At 49.6% G+C, this 19,050-nt stretch overlaps 2 protein-coding genes across 4 annotated transcripts in view; both read left to right on the forward strand.

The window, feature by feature from the left end:
• FAM219A (family with sequence similarity 219 member A) overlaps positions 1-13,220 on the forward strand; it is a 111,515-nt gene extending 98,295 nt beyond the window's left edge. For 2 of the 3 annotated variants that reach the window (XM_075079927.1, XM_075079925.1), the window contains exons 4-6: positions 2,397-2,477; positions 2,863-2,917; positions 4,104-13,220. In XM_075079927.1, the coding sequence (XP_074936028.1) occupies positions 2,397-2,477; positions 2,863-2,917; positions 4,104-4,262 (295 nt within the window). In that variant the 3' untranslated portion in view covers positions 4,263-13,220. The remainder of the gene's footprint in view (positions 1-2,396; positions 2,478-2,862; positions 2,918-4,103) is intronic. The other variant, XM_075079926.1, reaches the window with a different exon arrangement.
• Positions 13,221-14,898: 1,678 nt separating this feature from the next.
• SPMIP6 (sperm microtubule inner protein 6) lies at positions 14,899-18,984 on the forward strand. Its single transcript, XM_075079924.1, has 7 exons — positions 14,899-15,036; positions 16,228-16,369; positions 16,856-16,968; positions 17,085-17,160; positions 17,291-17,477; positions 17,565-17,657; positions 18,879-18,984. The coding sequence occupies exons 1-7, from the start codon at positions 14,899-14,901 to the stop codon at positions 18,982-18,984; spliced, it is 855 nt and encodes a 284-aa protein (XP_074936025.1).
• The last annotated feature ends 66 nt before the right edge of the window (positions 18,985-19,050 follow it).

Genomic DNA, 19,050 nt, shown 5'->3' on the forward strand with positions numbered 1-19,050 from the left:
ATATCTGTCAACAATCTGGATGGGAGCATCAGTCAGTTTGCAGGCAACACCAAGTTGTGCAGGAGTGTTGATCTGCTCGAGGGCAGGAAGGCTCTGCAGAGGGATCTGGACAGGCTGGATCGATGGGCTAAAGCCAACTGTATGGGGTTCAACAAGGCTCAGTGCTGGGTCCTGCACTTGGGTCACAACAACCCCATGCAACGCTACAGGCTTGGGGCAGAGTGGCTGGAGAGCTGCCTGGCAGAGAAAGACCTGGGGGTGCTGGTTGGCAGGTGCTGAACATGAGGCAGCAGTGTGCCCAGTGGCCAAGGAGACCAACAGCATCCTGGCTTGTATCAGCAATAGTGTGGCCAGCAAGAGTAGGGAAGTGACCGTGCCCCTGTACTCGGCAGGGACTGACATGCTGAGGTCACACCTTGACTACTGTGTTCAGTTTTGGGCCCTTCTGTACAAGACGGATATTGAGGTGCTGGCGCGTGTCCAGAGAAGGGCAACAAAGCTGGTAAAGGGTCTGGAGAGCAGGTCTTATGAGGAGCGGCTGAGGGAGCTGGGGGGTGCTTAGTCTGGAGAAGGGGAGGCTGAGGGGAGACCTTATCGCTCTCTACAGCTGCCTGAAAGGAGGTTGTAGTGAGGTGGGGGCTGGTCTCTTCTCCCAGTTAACAAACGATAGGGCAAGAAGAAATGGCCTCAAATTGTGCCAGGCAGATTAGATATTAGGAAAAATTTCTTCTCCAAGAGGGTTGTCAAGCACTGGAACAGGCTGCCTGGGGAGGTGGTTGAGTCACCATCCCTGGACGTGTTTAAAAGCCGTGTATATGTGGCACTTAGGGACATGGTTTAGTGGTGGACTTGGCAGTGCTGGGTTAACAGTTTGGCTCGATGATCTTAAAGGTCTTTTCCGATCTAAATGATTCTGTGATTCTATGATTTGAAAACTGGAGAGCAAGAATGGAAGTTAGTACTTCTGATATATGTATGGACAAGCTGCTGCTGCCAGATCACAGCTTCAGTTCCAGACATCTTTGCTTCTTGACTTCCTTCCTACATGCTTCAGGAGCAGAAGGACCATCCCAGCGCTATGAGAAGGCGTACTGAATTTTGCAAGTGGATCCCATTTTCTCCATTCCTCTGGTGCAGCAGGTTGGAAATTCTGCATCAGTTTAAAAATTAATTTCCTTAATCTTTCGTTTCAATGAACACACTGAGAAAATATAACTAGTTATGAACCTATCTATATATCTGCTTTGTGATGACATTTGAAGTATTTTACTCTTCCTGAGCCCGCCCATCTTCAGTGCCTGGCAGGCCTTTGTATTGCTAAAATCGTAATGGCTTCCCGAAATTTTCTGACCAGAAGCAGAAAAACTTTTCAGGTACTTAGAGAGCTGTTGGAGCATGGATGACACGGATTATCTTCTTAAGATTTATATTTCCCAATCCCTTATTGAAGCATCATTGTGCATCATCTGTGTTGTTAACGACTAGTTCTTCATTTGGAGGAAAACCTGAGTTAATCCACTGAACGAGGAGTTTTTCATCACTCTTACAGTTCCCACCTGCTGAACATAGAATCTTATTCCATTTGCTTGGTTTGGTTGATCTTATTTTCAATATGAACCAAAGTCGTTGTGCAGTTTTGTGGATGAAAGAACTCTGTTGTGAACTAGATACCATTGTATTAATGCATTTTCCTTATCCTAGAAGCTCTGAAGCCTGTCTTCCATTTCACAAACTCTCTAAGGCAACTTAAGGTGCAAAGTCATCGTCAGCCTTTGTAACACTTCTGATGAAGTGAAAGTCATTATAAAATAATGGGACTTTAAAATTGCTAGTCTGACTGGGCTCTTATGGCTGCACCCACTAGCTCAGATTTCTCATATTACTAAATTTAGGACTGAGACCTCATAAGTGTTGTGTTGGGGGGCCTGGATAGGGACTCAGGCAGGAAGACCACTTGCCTAGTTTCCAGCAGCCAAATAGTAGCAGCATTGAGCCTCTGCCTTCCTCTAGCCTCCTTCTCCTATTTACTTATTGCTAGTCATGTACGCATTGCTAGGGAAAAAAAAAAAAAAAAACCACAAAAATGAGCAGTCTGGTAGGACAAGCAGTGCTGTCCAAACAAGTTCAGCAGAATGAAGCATGGAGTGTCCCAACAGATTTTTTTCCAGGGAGGAGCATGTTCTCAAGGTATGTCTAGATTTCATCCCTGTGAAACTCCTCTAAGCTACCCAGAGACACAGTTCACTTCCTCTGAATTGCACCCATTTAAACACCAATAAGGAAGGGCTTTCAAGGAGGTGAAAAAGGGGAAGCCTGACTATCATATAGCTTTGCCCTGGACTATGTGTGGTACTGAGCTTTCTGTGTGGTTAATGGACAACTTTTAATTATTGCAGGCTCGTTGTTCCCAATAAAGGCTATTCGTCATTAGACCAGAGTCCAGATGAAAAGCCACTGGTAGCCCTGGATACGGACAGGTATGCAAAGTGTTAATAAGATGCATTACGGCACATTAATAAGATGCACATTACGATACAAGCAAGTTTGCATGCCAGAGTGCAGCACTGAAGCAAACTCCTGCTGACACCGCTCTTGCAGGCTGCTCACGCTCTTCCTTGCTGTGCCCTTTGGCATATGCTGTAGCTGGCCTGTGTGCGCGAACAAGTAGGAAGAGATGTGAGTAAAGAGCGCTGTGATGGAAAGATCTGAGGGTCACAGATGAACGCTGCTTTCCAGGCTCGCTTGATGTAACTTCTCTGTGCCTCAAGGACAGCTTCACAACATGGGAAAAATAGGGCTGACCAGGGAATACAGGTGTCTCTAACGGTTTTCTTCTTTGCTATATCTTGTCCTTCCCTGCAGTGATGATGACTTTGACATGTCCAGATATTCCTCCTCGGGATACTCATCAGCTGAGGTGAGTTATACTCTCTTTGCCACCCTTGCCATGAATGCTAATAGTAGACCAGCCAGAAACAGCTTAGAGTGGCCTTGTACTGCCAGAGTGGCTACACAACAAATTTACCAGTGTTGTAGACCCTGCGAGTCTGGAAGGGGCCATGGCAGAAACTGTGTCATGTTTGCTTCTTCCCTGGTTATCCAGTTGGCTCCATCCCTGCACTGCTGTGGCACAATCTGCTGTTTTCACAGCTACCTTTGGCTTCACTCAAGCTTTTCCCAGTTCTTGTTAGTCCTGCAGTGTCAGCCCATGTGGTGCAAAAGCATCGACTTGTCTGTCATGCCAGCTCAGCAACTGTATGACTGCCAAGGACATAAATAAAGGATCTGAGGGTGTGCTGTGATTTCCAGTTCTTGGTGAAGTCAGGGTCACCCAGTGCATGTTTACTTGGAGCAGGCAGAAATTCCAGGGAGGAACTGCAAATATGAACTCTTGCTCTTTCAAAGAGAAGAGGCAGGAAGCCTCTTGTTAATCCATGTGCAGTGTTTCTGAGATATATACCCAAGCTCTCTCCTGAATTAGTTGCTCAGCCTCTGGCTACTGCTTCTGCGGGATCTGATTTTACATCCAGAGTGCTGAGCAGCCATCCTGCACACAAGCTGCTGGGAACTTCCCCCTTGTATCCCTTCCTTGGGCAAAATACATCTGAAACAGAGAAACAGCCAAGAGCAGGCCCCAGATCAAATCATATGGGCCATCTCTGGGCCCTGATGAAGTGTTGTTCACGCAGATCTGGTTCAACAGCACTTGAATCTGAGATTACGAACAGCTAAGAGGCTTTATGATCTTTCAAATGCCTTAGTGTGCCCCAGACTGAGAGGAGGGACTGCCCAGCTGCCAGTTAGTTTATTAACATTATTATTACGTTACTTTAAATGAGGGCTTGTCATCATGGAGAGATTACTCCAGAATAAAATAGTGTATTGACTTGCTACTCCGGGCTATCTCACTCTAGATATTCCTGTTCTGGAAGAAGCTGGAACAGAAGGCAGCCCTCACCTGTGGTCAGAACTGGGACTCTTTCATTGGTGGGGCAGCTGCTAATGATGGGGAAATACATTCCAGAATAAGGGACCTCCTTTGTCTTCCAGCCACCAGAAGTAAAATGTCTCAAGTGTTTGACTGTTTGTCTCTTTGTCTATAGCAGATCAACCAAGACTTGAACATCCAGCTGCTAAAGGATGGGTACCGGTTAGATGAGATCCCAGATGACGAGGACCTCGACCTAATTCCCCCTAAATCGGTCAACCCTACCTGCATGTGTTGCCAAGCCACCTCCTCCACCGCCTGTCACATCCAGTAGTGAGGCCGGCAGGCTGTGATCAGTGCTTTCCACTATAACTGTAAAATTTAACAGCCATTGCTTCCTCCTATGGTAGGACGTGCACCTCTTTGTGTTCATGGAGCCAGGAGAAACCAAAAAATTCATTTTATGATTGGTTGATAAGTTATTTTAAACTATGGGTAAACAGAAGTTGCTCAAAGTGCCAGGCAGTGCCTGGTAGAGCTGACTGGTCTGGAGAGTGAATGCAGAGGGGTCCAGAGATACCTCCTTGTTTGTGTAGGCACTGGGGATATTTTGTAAGGTGTCTATTCAAGAATAGGAAGGGTCAGATGGGGCTGCAGATAATCCAGCCCACCGAAACCAACCCATCTGCGAGATCAGGGGTGAGTCTGAGGTGTCAGGGGGTTTTACCAGTGAGAGGAGGTCAATTCTTAATTCATTCACTAAACCTGTTTCATTTGCATAACCAAAATGATGCTGTAACTGGGGCACAGGAATGGGAATCAGAGCAGGTCATCTTTTCTTATGGCAAGGCTAGCCAGGACTAACATGACACAACTGAATCACTTGCAAACAGGACAAATGGGTGGCATTTCACTGTGAGTCAGTACTAGCTAGAGCTGTCGTGTCACATATCCAGTGCAATCTACCCTTAACTCCACATTAGATTATCACCAAACACATTAGATTCGATCTGCAATCCATCTGTGATCTTCAGGGATTCAGTCCTTGCCCAAGAATACCATAGCCCTGAGTTCAGAACAGCCACATATACTGACTTCAGCCTATACTTAATTCCCGTGAGACCCATCTGCTTCCAAAATTCTTAAACTTTGTTCAACTAAGAAAAAGTGAGTCCTGCACAAGGCAGGACTAGAGCTATACAGTCTGAAGGTCAGTGCCAGAAAAGCTAGTGGAAGAAAGAACATTTTTACAGTGCTCGGCAGTTGATATTCTCTTAACGCTGCATCTCTTGGTGCCTGTGGGAGAGATTTGTTAATGCTGAAGGCATCTATGTGGTGGTGTCAGACTTTAGGGAGGTTTCAGCAATGGCAGGATTAAGAACAGCTTCAGCTGAAAAAAACCCATGAGAGGAAACCACTGTTTATCCCATCTCTGCCCAGTGGCGAACCAGGCTTGGTCTGTGCTGTCCCATGTTGGGAGCAATTGTGTTTATTTGGTGCTGGAATAGTCAGGAAACCTGGAGTTACATTAGGTGGCTGGACTGAATTTCCTGTTCACTGGCAGATTGTCTTGAACACAAAATCATTTCTGGAATGATGAAAAGTGTCCTCTCCCTGGCTGGTCTTACACTGCTGGCTTCAGCATATGTGGGGCTCAGGCAAGGGATGGGCTGGCATTTTTCTTAGTGTTGAAATCTTTTGCCACAAGCACGACTGTGTTCTCCTGCCCTGCCAGGAGGAAGGACCACCTGCTTTGGGTCATCACTTGCTTTATATCATAGGCAAGGGAAAAAGCGAGGGCAATTCTGAGCTTCCCGTCTGAATCCCTGAGTAACAAGGCAGAGCCATAGCTCCACCCCAACAGACAGATCCCCCATCTGAAATCTGCATGAAATGAGCTGAGTCTTTAAGAAGTCCTCTTCATGATTAGGAGATCTATTTAACATCCTGGGGTTTCACTCTGTGCAACAGGACACCATCCATAGCATGGAGCAAAAGAGCAGGCACACAAGATTCCTAGGCTTTATTATTCACTAGCTGGTAGGGGCAACTGTTAAAGCTATGTTTGCCCCCACTCCCTAAAACAGCTGCCACTCTGAGTCCAGGCCATAGAAAGCGGACTGAGTGTTGCTGTTTACTGAGCATCCCTGCCTCCTTGTGCAGAAGTGCTGGTTAACTTGCCAGCTCCTCTAGGAAGAGTGTTCCTCAGGTGAATTCCTCTCCCTTTCTCACCACCTGGTAATGCTGAGGAGGATTATTTCCAAAATATTTCTAAAGAACAACAAAAGCATCAGGTCTCCATTTCTTCGCTTCTTCCTTTGTGTGCCTGCTTTCCTCTCCAGTGCTAGCTCAGGTTGAGGTTAGAAAGTTGTCTGGAGGCGGGGGAAGAGCTCTATCAATGCTGTGTGGAGAGAAAAGATAAAAGGGAAAAAACATTCCTTAAGGAGTGGGTTTTTTTAATAGGGAATATAGTTCAAAACCTAACAGAAACACCATGGTCAAATGAAATCCTACAGGACATGACCGAATCTTTAAATCCTCACTCTTCTAAAGAGGGACTTTGCAGTTTGGCATTGGTACCATGCAGCGTCTTCATCACATTTATCCTGGGTCAGTCTCTGTGCCTTCCAGCCGGGCTGCACGTGCTCAGCCTTTCCCACAGTCCTTCCTCAGGAGCTCAGAGCATTTCAGTGTGCCTGCTAGAGCAACAAGCCATCTGTTACATGGGTCAGCCATGGAGGACTGCAGGTTCCACAGGTCTCTGTCATGCTGCCATCATGTTTGGACAAAGACAGAATCAGGGTTGCTGACACTGTATCTCCCAGGGCTAATGCCTCCCCTCTGAAGGACAGACCTTGACCAATAACCACTGCCCCATTGCACCACGACCAAGTCCTTTTATTGCCCCTGTTGCTGTTTTTTGCCTGCTGTGGGCCCTGAGGCGTTCCCCAACCCTACAACTGCCCTTAGCCTTTTGTATTGTATGATGTGCATCTGCTTCCAGCACAACCCTTTAGGGAGGGAGGGAGGGAGATGAATTTAAATGTTGCACCCAGTGCTTCCTCCAAATACAGACTGAAGCACAAGCAAAGTGTTTTTCCCTGCGCAGAGGAGTTGGCTGCACAAGTAGCTGGTTGGCATGACAGTACAGGACCATAAAATGGCAATTTTTTGGCTTCTCCTCTCTATGCTTTGTGTTCATATATTTTATTAGGGGAATAAAGTAGAAAGGGTAGGGAGAAGTAGTTACCTATGTAGGGTCATTACAGGAAGGCTGAATTGATTAAGGCAATGCACATGTGGCTATCATAGAAAATTGAACACTAACCCTTCTGAACCACAGCCCCTTAAGCAGGTCATGACCATGCAGCATGTTTGTTGGACAGCCTGTCGGTATGTATTAACCGCCGATTGGGCTGGCTCCCCCTGTCTGATCTCATGTCAGAACTTTGCTTCAGCCAGAAGGTTTTCCTTGTGCCCTTGTTGGAAGTTACACTCTGGTGACTTCCCAGGAGGGTGTATAGATACATGGCCATTCTGGCACCGCTCTCATTAGACCAGTCTCTGCTGCCATGGCCTAGAGAAGGCAAAAGCAAAGAGCACGGACCCTGGCTTTCTGTCGCAGCATTATAAAGCCCTAAAACCCGCAGAACTGCTGTGTACTCTCCTAAATGTGGATTGCACGCAAGAAAAGAAATCATTCCTTGTTCCAGTCTTTGCACCAAACCAGATGGTCTTCTTAGGCCCCATTTTCAGTCCAAAGTTGTACAGAATAGCAAGGGAAAGAGCACCATGGAGTATGAAAGGCTGCATCACTATCCATCTAAATTACCATGCAAATAGGATTTAAGGATATTGATGCTGGTACCTCCACAAAGGAATTTGCATTTGATGCCTCCTAAAGTCAGACTGGCTTTTTGTTAGGATTTTATGTAAATTTAATCACCAAATTACCTGAATTTAAGCAAGTCCTTTCATTTTATCACATGTTAATTTTGCCCTTTAATGTGAGCTGGGTTTGAACTCCAGGGTCTCAGCACTCAAGTCTGCCTCTCTGGTTTGCAAACTCCCCATTTCCAGATGTCTGTGTGAGGAGGAACATCCTTCTGATGTTGCAGAAGGTCTTTAGATAGCATAGTCTAGTCTGCTTTTCTGGCAGTTTTATAATAATAAACTTCAGCGGAAGGGAGGCTGATGTCCAGGCGACCATCCCAAAGGCTCATTTCATGTCTTATCAGACATATCTTAAAGGCAACCCTTGGAAGAACCACTGGATCGTATCTGACATCACTGCACATCTACCCCCAACATGTACACTCGATCACTGGGTTCCTATGCTGTTCTGGCTGTCTTGGCTGCAGATGACTTGCAACTGCAAAAGCAGGCAGCCAAGCCTGCTGCATGGGCTTCAAAAAGGGACTTCAGGATGTTCTCCCAGAGCCAAAATGGACTCAGCTGCTTCTGGTTTATCTCTCCAGCTCCTTTCCCAAAAGGAGGCACTCACTCTGCTCAGCTCTGTGCTGGCTGACACATCGGTCTGTGATCCTGAGCAGAATCCTTTCGTCCCCATGCAGAGTCTGTCCTCGGGCTGGCCTGCAAGCTGTGCAACAGCATACAGGAGGCTTGAAAAGTACAGTGCCCTATATGTGACTCAACAGGAACATGAAGATGCTTTTGAAGAAAGGAATGACCCAGCTGGGCACCAGATAGAATGACAGGAAAAGGAAAACAAGCAGTAACTAGAAAGGTTGCCAAGTGCTGTCTTGGCCTAGGGCAGATCCCAGTTGTCCAAGTTAATCTATCTCAGTACAGTGCTGATATTAGCAGGGAGTAACACTTGCTTTCAAATGCACACACCAAATGCACTGTGTCTCCAAGCTGGCACCGCAGGCAAATACTATTGTGGAGAGTCTGCCGGACTTAGAGCACAGAAATGAGATCCGGGGTCCCTTGCTGCTGTTGGCACATGTGGTACACATTTGCTCTCACCTCAGGCAAGTCACATCCCTCTTGATGTCCATTCCCTTCCACAGCACAGGGGAGAAACCTGCCTTTCCAAGATGCTACCACCACCCTGCACTGATGTTGCCAAGTGTGTGGCAGGCACCATTGATAGGATAGCTCCGCAAGCAAGATGCAAAAAATATGCTATAGAAATTTTATGCGTATTTTCAAAGTGCTACTCTGCTTTCCCTCTGTTTACCAGCTTCTGATGTAGCTTGCATGTGCCAGAAGGCTGCAGGGTAGAGGGTAATAGAGATTAAACAGCTTTGGGGGAAGTTGTTTGGCAAGGATGCATTTCCCAGTTATTTGGCAGCTGGCTTTTGCACAACTGGTGTCTCAATCTGCATGCTGCCCCAGGGAACGTGCAGGAAGTTTTGGTGGCCCAACAGCACCATCCCCTGCTAGTAGAGTTAAGGAACTTAGGAGTACAACTGGGATAGGGAGTGCTGATGGGAGGGAAGAGACCACCGGAGGGCTCATTTGGGATATTCCCATGGCAGTTTTGTGCTTTTAATTTTAGCACCCATATAATGATTTGAGACTATAAACTGGCACTTTTCCTTTACTTTTCTGTTCTCCCTTCAAGCTCGCTTGGGATATGGTCACTCTTACCTAGAATGAAGTAGGCTTTGTCACCTGACTGCTGCTTGGCTCAGCAAGCACAGGCTGCATGTGCCACCATGAATATACCCTGGCTTTGACCTCTACCACTCTTCAGAGCTGACTCTTCAAATCAGCCTCCTATTTCTACTTCTCACATCTCAAAAGAAACATCTACATGGATGGGCAGTGCCCCAGGGAAAGCTGGACTAGGTTAAGCCTATGGAGAAAGCATGGGAAGGTCTTCATTTTAAGGTGCTTTTCACCTGTAGGAGAACATTGCATCCTTGTCACATCCTTTCAAGGCTTTCCTGTGAGAGGGATTGCTCCAAATCTTGAACCACATGTCATCAAACCTGCCTGTCTTACAGAGCCACATGAGCCCTGAAGCAGAAGGGCCAGCAATTTAGCATAGAGGAAGAGGCTATGACCTGGGGTTACTTACAGAAGATTAATGCAGGCTTCTCACAGGGACTGGCATCTGTATTTTAACTCCCTCTATTATGCAGTAGAGCTGCTTCATTGCTTTCAAAAAATTACAGCTACATCACCTCCTTTGCCTGCCTTGACATTGGTGGCAATCCCAGGATCACAGCAGCTAAATGCTGCCTGGCTGAGCACTGCTTTGACTCTTGCAGGGGAGGCAAAGGTTGGGAACTAATTGAGATTACATGGAGCAGAGCATCGTGGCCCATGCAACCATGCAGCAAGCCGTATGGCAGAGCAGTATGGACACTGGCAGGACAGCTTGCAGCTTCTCCTGGTGCCTTTGGAGAGTAGCTTATTCCATTGCTTCTCAGGCACACTTGCCACCAATGGTGGCTCCAAGCCTTGTTGTGCCTGGTCTTTGGAGCCATTTCTGTAATAACAAATGGTGATACAGGTGGTGGGATTGCATCAGTAAGTGGAAGTACAAAAGATGCCTCAGTAAGATCTCAGATGTATCACTGGAAACCAGCACAGCAGGCACCAGGAAAAGAAAAGGCCACTGAAAGGCCATCCTGAGATAAGTCCCATTACCTGCTAAGGTGTTTGCCCTCCCAGAGCAGCATTTCTCCCCTAGTTGCCCACCCAGCTGCCCCAGGTGAGCTCGTCTGGGAAGCACTGCTCTCCCCCCAGGCTGCCTTCTTGCTTCTTGCACCCCAAAAAAGGCTGTGACGCCATTTGTTGCCAACTTTCCTCGAGCCCACATGACTTGGGAGACATGAAGTTTGTTGGGATATGTAATACACATCCATGAAGAGAGCTGGAAAACTTGGACAAGCTCTTGTCACAACAGACCTTTTGGTTTTTATCATCTTCATCTCCATCCCCAGCTCACAGATTTCTTTGCTCAGTTTCTTTGCACAGAAAAGCTGCAGTAGCAGCTCTTGGGCTTGTAGCTGCCTCTGTCCTAGACAAACCCAAGGCAAACATCAGACCAGCAGGAAATCCAACAACCATGATGGTGGGTGACCCAGAGAGCAGGCTGGGATTTCTCTTCACCCACCTGAAGGCTGCAGGGCTGAGGGTTCACTAGGCTAGTGTAAAACCTTGGTGTGATCCAGCAAGCTGAGCCAGCTGCCTTCACCGTCCCAGGTCTCAGTGCTGCGGGAGGTCTGGCACCCAAGCACCAGGTCCCAAGCCTGCCAGCCTGGTGCAGCTGGAGACCTGCAGCAGAGGCGTGGATGGGATGCCTGTCGGCTGCGCTCTTGCTGCGCTGGGGCAGAGCGCTGTAAGACACACCGGTAGGGCTGTAGTTCTGCAGGCAAAAAGACCCTTGCAGAGGATGAAGTCTTTGCAGGGGAGGAAATTCAGAAAGTGGAGGGGGGGTTCCCCCCTTTTTGCACATTTTTAACTATTTTTACTCATTCCACAGAGGTTATTGAACCTTCTGTTTAATAAAGGAAATGAGCCACCGTTAAATAGCTTTCTGAAGGGTCTGAAAGCAGAGCTGGTCTGTGCCTAACATGTGACTTCCAGACCTCATTGTACATTCTGTAGCTGAGTCGCCCCATGCACTGTGCAGGGACTAGGGTGGGAGGGTCAGTGCTGGCCGTCGCGCCAAACAGCCATGGCTTCCCAAACTGAAGAATAATCAGACCAGGAAGTAGGGGAAGTATCAGCAATGGTAGAAAGATAGCTAGTTGTCACAGGTAGTCTTTGGTATCCGTGTCCCGTGGTTAGTCCTAGAATTGCAAGCCTTGTTATATTGCACACGTCCTCCTTCCACTCCTCTTTTCTCAAAGCAGCCATCACCTTTCCTCCCCCCTGCCCCATTCACTAGTGATGAGCATCAGAGGCAGTTGCACCAAAGTGACTCTCAGCCCAGTTCTGCATCCTCCTCTCCCACCCAAACCCAAGGCAGCCCAGACAGTTGTTGGCTATCACAAGTCTAGTAACTCTGCTTGGGTTTCTTTCCATGTGTACCATAGCTTCCTCCGCACTCACTCTAGCAGGGCAGGACGGGAGGCTCTGACCATGTCTCAAGAAGCTTCTTCGCCCTCTGGCAGCACCTTGCAGACATGCACCTTACTGGGAGCGTGCTGGGCCGATGCTGGTGAGATCTGGCGCTGCTGATCTTGAGCAGGTGGCAGCTGATGGGGATCCAGCGGGGGAAGCTGGCAGAAAGTGGCTACTGTCCCTTTTCTTTTCTTTTTTGAGGGAGAGGGGGATTTTTTTTTGGCATTATGATCATTGTCCACCTTCCAGTGGCCAAGTTCTGGGCTGCATTAATTATTGGGGTTCACTGGCTGCCCTGGCAGGTATGGAGCTTCGCACCAACCTTAATAGCAAATGTCATGGCTGTATCCAGAGCCTGGATACAGGCTGTGTTTCTCCCATGGAAGAAAAGCAAAGTGCTTTCAGCAGGCTCCAGATAGACATTTCTGGCAGACAGGGAAACAGCACTCCTCCAAGTTTGATTCAGATCTGCACTTCCACTTTGTGTCCTCAGCTTGGAAAAAACTCAACCCAGCAAATGCTTCCCAGGTCTCCTTTCCCCATGTGGTGCCTGGCGCCCAGGGGAGGGGATGGCAGGAGGCATTTCAGGATCACCAAAAGCAAGATCCTTTTTAGATGTATTTAATGGAAATATCTTTCAGGAGGAGAGACCTCCAACCTTTGCGTTAATCTCAAGAGCAGGAGATTAATTTCCGGCTGTCCTTGCATATAGTGAAACAGAGCTGAAACAGCCAAATGCAAAGTAGCATTAAATGTAGGTTTTGACCTGAATAACCTTTTAATTAGGAAGATAAATTTGTTGTAGCTTGACCTTAGTCCATGTTAGGAACCTGCTAATCATATGACATGCAGAGTGTATTAATGCTGCACTTAACTTGGCCGTTGGTTTTATTGTCTGGTTTTGGGAGTTTTTTTACTCCCGAAGCATCAGTCTGCATCTTGTATGGGTTTTACTTCCTTCTTTTTTTCCCGTTCAGAACATGTAGCACACTGTTGTACTTCTGTTCCCGTCTGTGTAGAGTATTGCCTTAAACAGATCAGTTGTGTTGTGGTTTGTTTCAAGTTTTCTTTTTTCTACCATCAGTTTTATGCATTAATTTATTTTAAAATGTGGGGTTTTTTTTCAAAAACATGAAACATGTACAATATCTTTTTTTAACATTTCCATTGCAGTATTTATCATTGTTACTGGTTGTGTGTAGTGTAACAGAATTAATGATATTAAAAAGCATACGTATGAAAAACAGCCTGCCAGCCTTTCGCATTGGAGCAAACCGGGGTGATGGGGCATGAACTGCACTGTCTCCTCTGAGCCCCCAGCAGTCACAGATACTGAAGGCAGGAGGTGCCAGCCTTCACGCCATGGCCAATACCAGCCAGCTTGGGCCCAGTAGAAGCAGCTGGTGTGGAGCTGTGTGGTACGGCACAGGTAAGCCCGCTGGGGCCGGCCAGCCCCCAGCCACCATTTGGGAGATGCTTCTCCCCAAGGCAGTGGGAAGGCACGTGGGCTGGACCCAGCCCCTGCATCTGGGCTGCGACAGAAGCAGAAGTTCTGCATCCATACAACACCAATGGGTGAAATAATGTTTTCCACAGCATTGCAGCCGTTTCTGCCCCTCAGAGCTGATGGCACCAGAGCCAAGCACTGAAGTCCAACACCAGCAGCTGGAAACCGCAGGGAACACTGGGGACAGGGGACAGCTGTGGGAGGGCCAGTGGCTCATGCTGGCAGCTGGTCTGGAGCAGAATTAGTCCCCCACAACCAAGAGGCTTGGACTCCACCTCTCTGGAGAGCTGTGCTCCCCAGATCTGTGCCCAGGTGTGGTCCAAGGCCACAGAGCTGAGGGGGGAGGTAGGCACCCCCACGTCCACCCTTCCACCCCTAGCTCCCAGGAGGGGATGGGGCTGATAGAGAGCCTAGGCCTGGCTCAACAGAGACCAGTGGGGCATGAAAATCAATAGCAACTTGTTTTCCTCATCTCCAATGGTGCATTAATCACGTTTGCCTGGAGGCATTCAGATGCCCCAGGCTGCCCAGCCCCACTGTCACCTGCAAACAGAGCAGAGCTCTGCAGCCTTTTGGGGGAGGCGGGTGCGTTGGCATTCACCCTGCCAAGATAGACATGGGTCTTCACTGGTCATCTCCAGAAATGTGTCAACAGAGGGGCTGGAGCCAGGAGCAAAGCAGGTTTCTGCAAGGGGCAGGGATTTCTGCTTTACTCCCCAGCTCAGGGAAAAGCAAGCCCAGTTCATGCAGATCCCTCCCTGGCATAACCCAGCTGCCTTTCTACTCTGAGATGTATGAGGGTTGCCCACTCTAACCACAGAGCCCATCACTCAGGACAGAAGAGCAAACAAGCCACACAGGATCACCTAAATCTGTCCTTTTAATCAAAAAAAGGAGACAAAGCAGGTGATAATTCCCCTGGCTACCCCAGGAAGCTGGGACAGTGGTGCCTGGTGCTGTGCCCCAGGCGTTGGCTGCACTGGTATAGTGCTGTGTACATACAGCTGGGTTACTGCAGGATTTCCAAGGAAATATGGGAGAGAGGGGCTGGAAAAGCCACAGTCACTGCTCCTGTACCTCCCAAAATAAAATTATCTTGACTAGGACCAGCTGAAACTGTTCCCTACCCTTGTGAGGGTAATTGCTTGCAGGAGGGGAGGAAGCACAGAGCCAGGACAAAGCCAGGAGGGTGCAGCCTGTGGAGAGATGCAGGCAGCAATTGCTGTGCCCTAGAACCAGGGTGTAGCCATGGGACTGACAGAAAGCCACCAAATTGCCCTGCTTCCACATTATGACATCACTGATGACATAACACCACCTGCAAGCCCCAAGCCCCACACAGTGCTGCTCGTCCAGTGGGGTATCTCCAGGACCCTCTAGGACTCCAAGTACTCCCATCCCAGAGGGCTGCTGCACCATGTTCCTCTTCTCCAAAAAACACAAGACCCCTGTCAGCACTTACACCGACTCCTACCGGCCACCACGCTCTGTCAAAAAGACCATCCAAGAGCAGGGTCCACAACAGCTCCAGAAAGAAAACAAGTTTGTGACGCAGGTAAATGCCTCAGGAGGAGGAAACCTCAGGGTTTCTACCCCTACCCAGCTGTGGATGCTCGGTGCCAGGCATGGGGGTGGCACAGGGACTCAGGGGGTGCCTTACTGCGTGTGTGTAACGGAGGCCATCACGCTCCCTGGTTAGGAAAGTGTTTGATGGCCCACAGCCTGTGCTCACTGGCTTCTCGTCCCCTGGAGCTGCACCCCACAGTGGCTTTGGGCTCTCAGGGCTGGCGGTCACCAGCACAACCTCTCACACATCAACCCTGTCCATCAGCGGGTTTCAGAGTGCACAGGGGTCAGGATCAGCCGAGGAAAGGGAAACTGAGGCAGTGCAGGGCTCAGGCCAGGGCTGCTGCGTGACATAGTGGTGATGGAGGGGCAGATCCAGTGACTCTGAGAGTTCCTCCAACACACAGCACCCAGGCTCAGCTCAGTTCTGATTGGGGGCCCTTCCATCCCAGGGGGGCTGTGCAAACGGCCCAGGGAAAATCTGAGCACAGAAAACCCCCTCCCAGCTCTGGTCCTGGAGGAGGAGGAATCCCTGAGCAGCCACCTCACTGCAGGGTGTGTCTGTGGGACAGGCAGCTTTCCTCATACATGCTAACAAGTGTGCAGGGTCAGATGCAAACCACGCTGCAAAATGGCTCATCTCTTGCAGCTTTGTTACCATGTGCATTATAATGAGTGAGCCAGCAGAGGGCATGGAGAGGGATGTCACCACTGTGCAGGGACAGAAATGGCTCATGCAACTAGGCCACCTATTTGCTCCGCAAAATCCCAGCTCTCCTGGGCTTTGCCAGCTGTAGGACATTGGTTTGGTCCTGTAACTCCCCTCCCAACCTCTGCTGGCCCCATACCTGGCAGTCCCAGTGTGCCCACTCCATCTCCCACTCTGCAAAGTGCCCAGATGCCTATGGACACCCTGGGTGCAGGGGCAGAGGAGCCAGCAATGCCCAGCCATCCTCCATCCCCCAGTTTTGGGTGAGCAGGAAGCTTGGGGGAGGAGCGTGGTACTGCTATGACCCCCATGCCCATCCATTGTGAAGGGAAGCTTGGTTCTTGGACCTCCAGCTTCATCTCCAACATTAGACCCTGCCCAGTAATCAGCTTCACCGTGTGCCCTGACGGCTGCAAAGGCAGATGCTGCCATGTAGCCTGGGCGTCTCTCCCCACTCCACTCTGTCTTTAGGGATTAACGATGCCCCCGGTGCAAAATCCAGTGAGCCGAGGTCAGTCTGAGCAGCAGATTAAGGCGGCAATACAGGAGTACTACAGGAACATCGACCCCACTGCCTACTGGCCCTGGAAGTACTGGCAAGCCAGGTCCAAAGGTACTGCTGAGGTCCCAGATGTCCCCCTGTTGTCACGTGGGGCACATCCCCATGGGGTCAGGGGGCTGAGGGTGCCAACAGCAGCTCTGTTCATCCCACCTTTTGCATCATGCATCCCCCCCACAGTGGCGACAGCATCTGTGCTTGTGGCTTTGCCGTGGCTGCCTGTCCCCATCCCTGCACTGAGACTGTCCATGTTGCAGGGATGTGTGCAGGTGCCCAGGGTTCTCTCCTTCAGTGGCTCCTAAATACCCCTCTGTGTGGTAGGTGCTGCCTGGGGGACACCCTCCTGGCATGCCACAGCCTCCAGGGCCCAAGACTACCTGGGTAGGGATGAGTGACCAATGAGCTGGAAGTGGTGGGTGTCACCTCCATCACAGATCCTTAACAAGGACCTCTGACGTAGCCCCCTGGCCCTGTGACATTGTGTTTCAGGGAGGGGGAGAACAGTGTTGGACACCCCTACCTGTTGCGTTTGCATTGCAGAAAAGTACAACCCAGTTTTTGTCAATGAAGACAAATACATCACCTGGAGAACAGGTCCCTGTAACAGCGCAGCCTGGAATAAGCACTCCTCTTATGTCCCCCTCCTGCCCAAGGTAAAGTCCAGCCCCACAGGCACTCCCAAACTGGAGCTGTCTCAGGTGCCATTGGCACCTCAGGCTTTGCAGCAAAAGGGTGGTAATCCTGCAAGGGCTGCCTTTGCTCCTTGCAGGAGACAAGGATGGACACCTTCCTGCACAGCATACTTGTGCCATACCCCCCGAAATCCACCTGCCTCAATCAATTCGGTAACTACCCTCACCCTGTCCCTGTACTCCACCTGTAGCTGTGCTTGTGCCATACTGATGTCTATCTGGGTGACAGGCTGGCTGCTCCTCCTCACCCTCACCCTCACCCTCACCATCCCTCCACTTGCAGAGAGGGAGGTGGTTGCCAATGTGCTGCAAAAGCTGCCCGTGTACACCGTGACAAGGAGGGGACCCTTCCAGGGCTACTACAGCCCCTGCTCTGGGTGCCACTACTGCCTGCGAGGGACGGACTACTACGTTGATGGGGCCACCACCACCAGAAGGCATCTCCACGCACTAGGAGAGAGGGCTGTAAGGTTGGGATGTCTTCGGTTGGGTTGGGTTGGACATGACCTCCCTTGTCCTCAGGGCCGCTGCTCACCCACATCCTCTATCTCTTGCAGGAGTACGCCATGCTGCAGTTACAGCCCCAGAGCAATCTTCTCTACGTATACACATCGTGCCCAGCCATCCTCCCCATGCTACAGGAGCCCTAGGTGCAGAGAGGTTGAGTGGTGGGAGCAAAGCCAGTTGCCCTGGGCGAAAAGCCTATTATTTTTTCCTAGTGCCAGTCAGCCACCACCTCTTTTTGCATTTGGGTTTCATACAAAATTTCTCAGAGGGTTATTCTGGGGACAATGGTGCAGACTGCAGACCCCGAGGTGTAGCAGGTTCCATCACAGTGCCCATGCAAGCAGTGATGCAGCCGCTGCACCTCCACCTCGCAGGCCAGGTGGATGTGACCAGGGAGGGCAGGGCACCATTGAGGTGATGGGCTGTGGAACATGTTCCTCTACCCGTGGAGAAGCAGTTGCCAAATTTACTCCCAGGACAGGTGTTTTTATGCTTGGTGTCATCCAGTGGCCCTTGAGACTGTACGGCACCTGAAGTCTTGCTAGCACCCCCAAGCTCAGCTGCACATGTGGCTTAGCATCTCCCACATTTTGAGGCCACAGCTGCGTTACTTATGCTGCTCTTGTATTTTCTGTTGTCATTGTTTGCTCTTCTTATCCAAGAACCTGTTCCCTGGTCAGGCTGTTCATTATGCGGTAATCAGCCCTGTCCTTCACCCACTGCAGGTCCAGCAGCACCTTTTAATCCCCACATGTTTACCTTTAGCATGTCTCCATTGCTGAGGCAGCTTGTTTCAGCCCTGGGGAAGTAGCAAGGGGAGAGGGGAGGCTGCTCCACCAGCTTAGTCATCATTCTGCTACTGCACCAACCCCCCCGGGCCAAAATTAGCCATCAAGCTTTGCAGAAAATGTGTGATTGGCTTTAAATTCCTGAGACCAGAAACTAAACCCAAAATAAAAGAACAGGGAGCACTGGGTTCCCCATAGATGTCCCTATGCCTGAGTATTGACAAGATGTTTCTCAAGGTCTTCTTCACTAAGAAACAGGCAGATTTTCCCAGACTGCCATGGCTCTCAGAATGAAGGTTTTAGGAAAATTACAGTATAAGCGAAAATGGGTGTTTGCAGGGTGGGAGCCCTGCTGGAAGCAGCTTGCTGAGATGGCAAAGCCAGTAAGCTTCAGCTCTTCTGCCCAGGCTTTGCTTTGGCCTCAGTGCCCAAAGACTCACACCAAAGTGAATGCGGGCAGCTTCGTGTCCACTGCTCACCCCTAAGCAATGCTGGCAGTCAGAAACAGTTTTTCTGTTCTTCTTCCTCACTGGAGTTTTGTCTTCCCACAGCTGATAACCTTATCTGCTCTCCTAGGTGGGACACAAGCCACTTCAGTAAGACAGGAGGAGTCCAGAGAGGCAGCTACACCATCCACCCTGAGTTTATCTCGGAGGCTTACTCTGCCCCGTGGCACTGGTGAAGAGCAAACATGGGCTTTCATTAAAACTGACTTGGGCAAATGTTCCACCCTGGTAATTTCCTACAG

This window comes from Phalacrocorax aristotelis, chromosome Z, assembly GCF_949628215.1.
Source record: "Phalacrocorax aristotelis chromosome Z, bGulAri2.1, whole genome shotgun sequence".
NCBI classification, from domain to species: domain Eukaryota; kingdom Metazoa; phylum Chordata; class Aves; order Suliformes; family Phalacrocoracidae; genus Phalacrocorax; species Phalacrocorax aristotelis.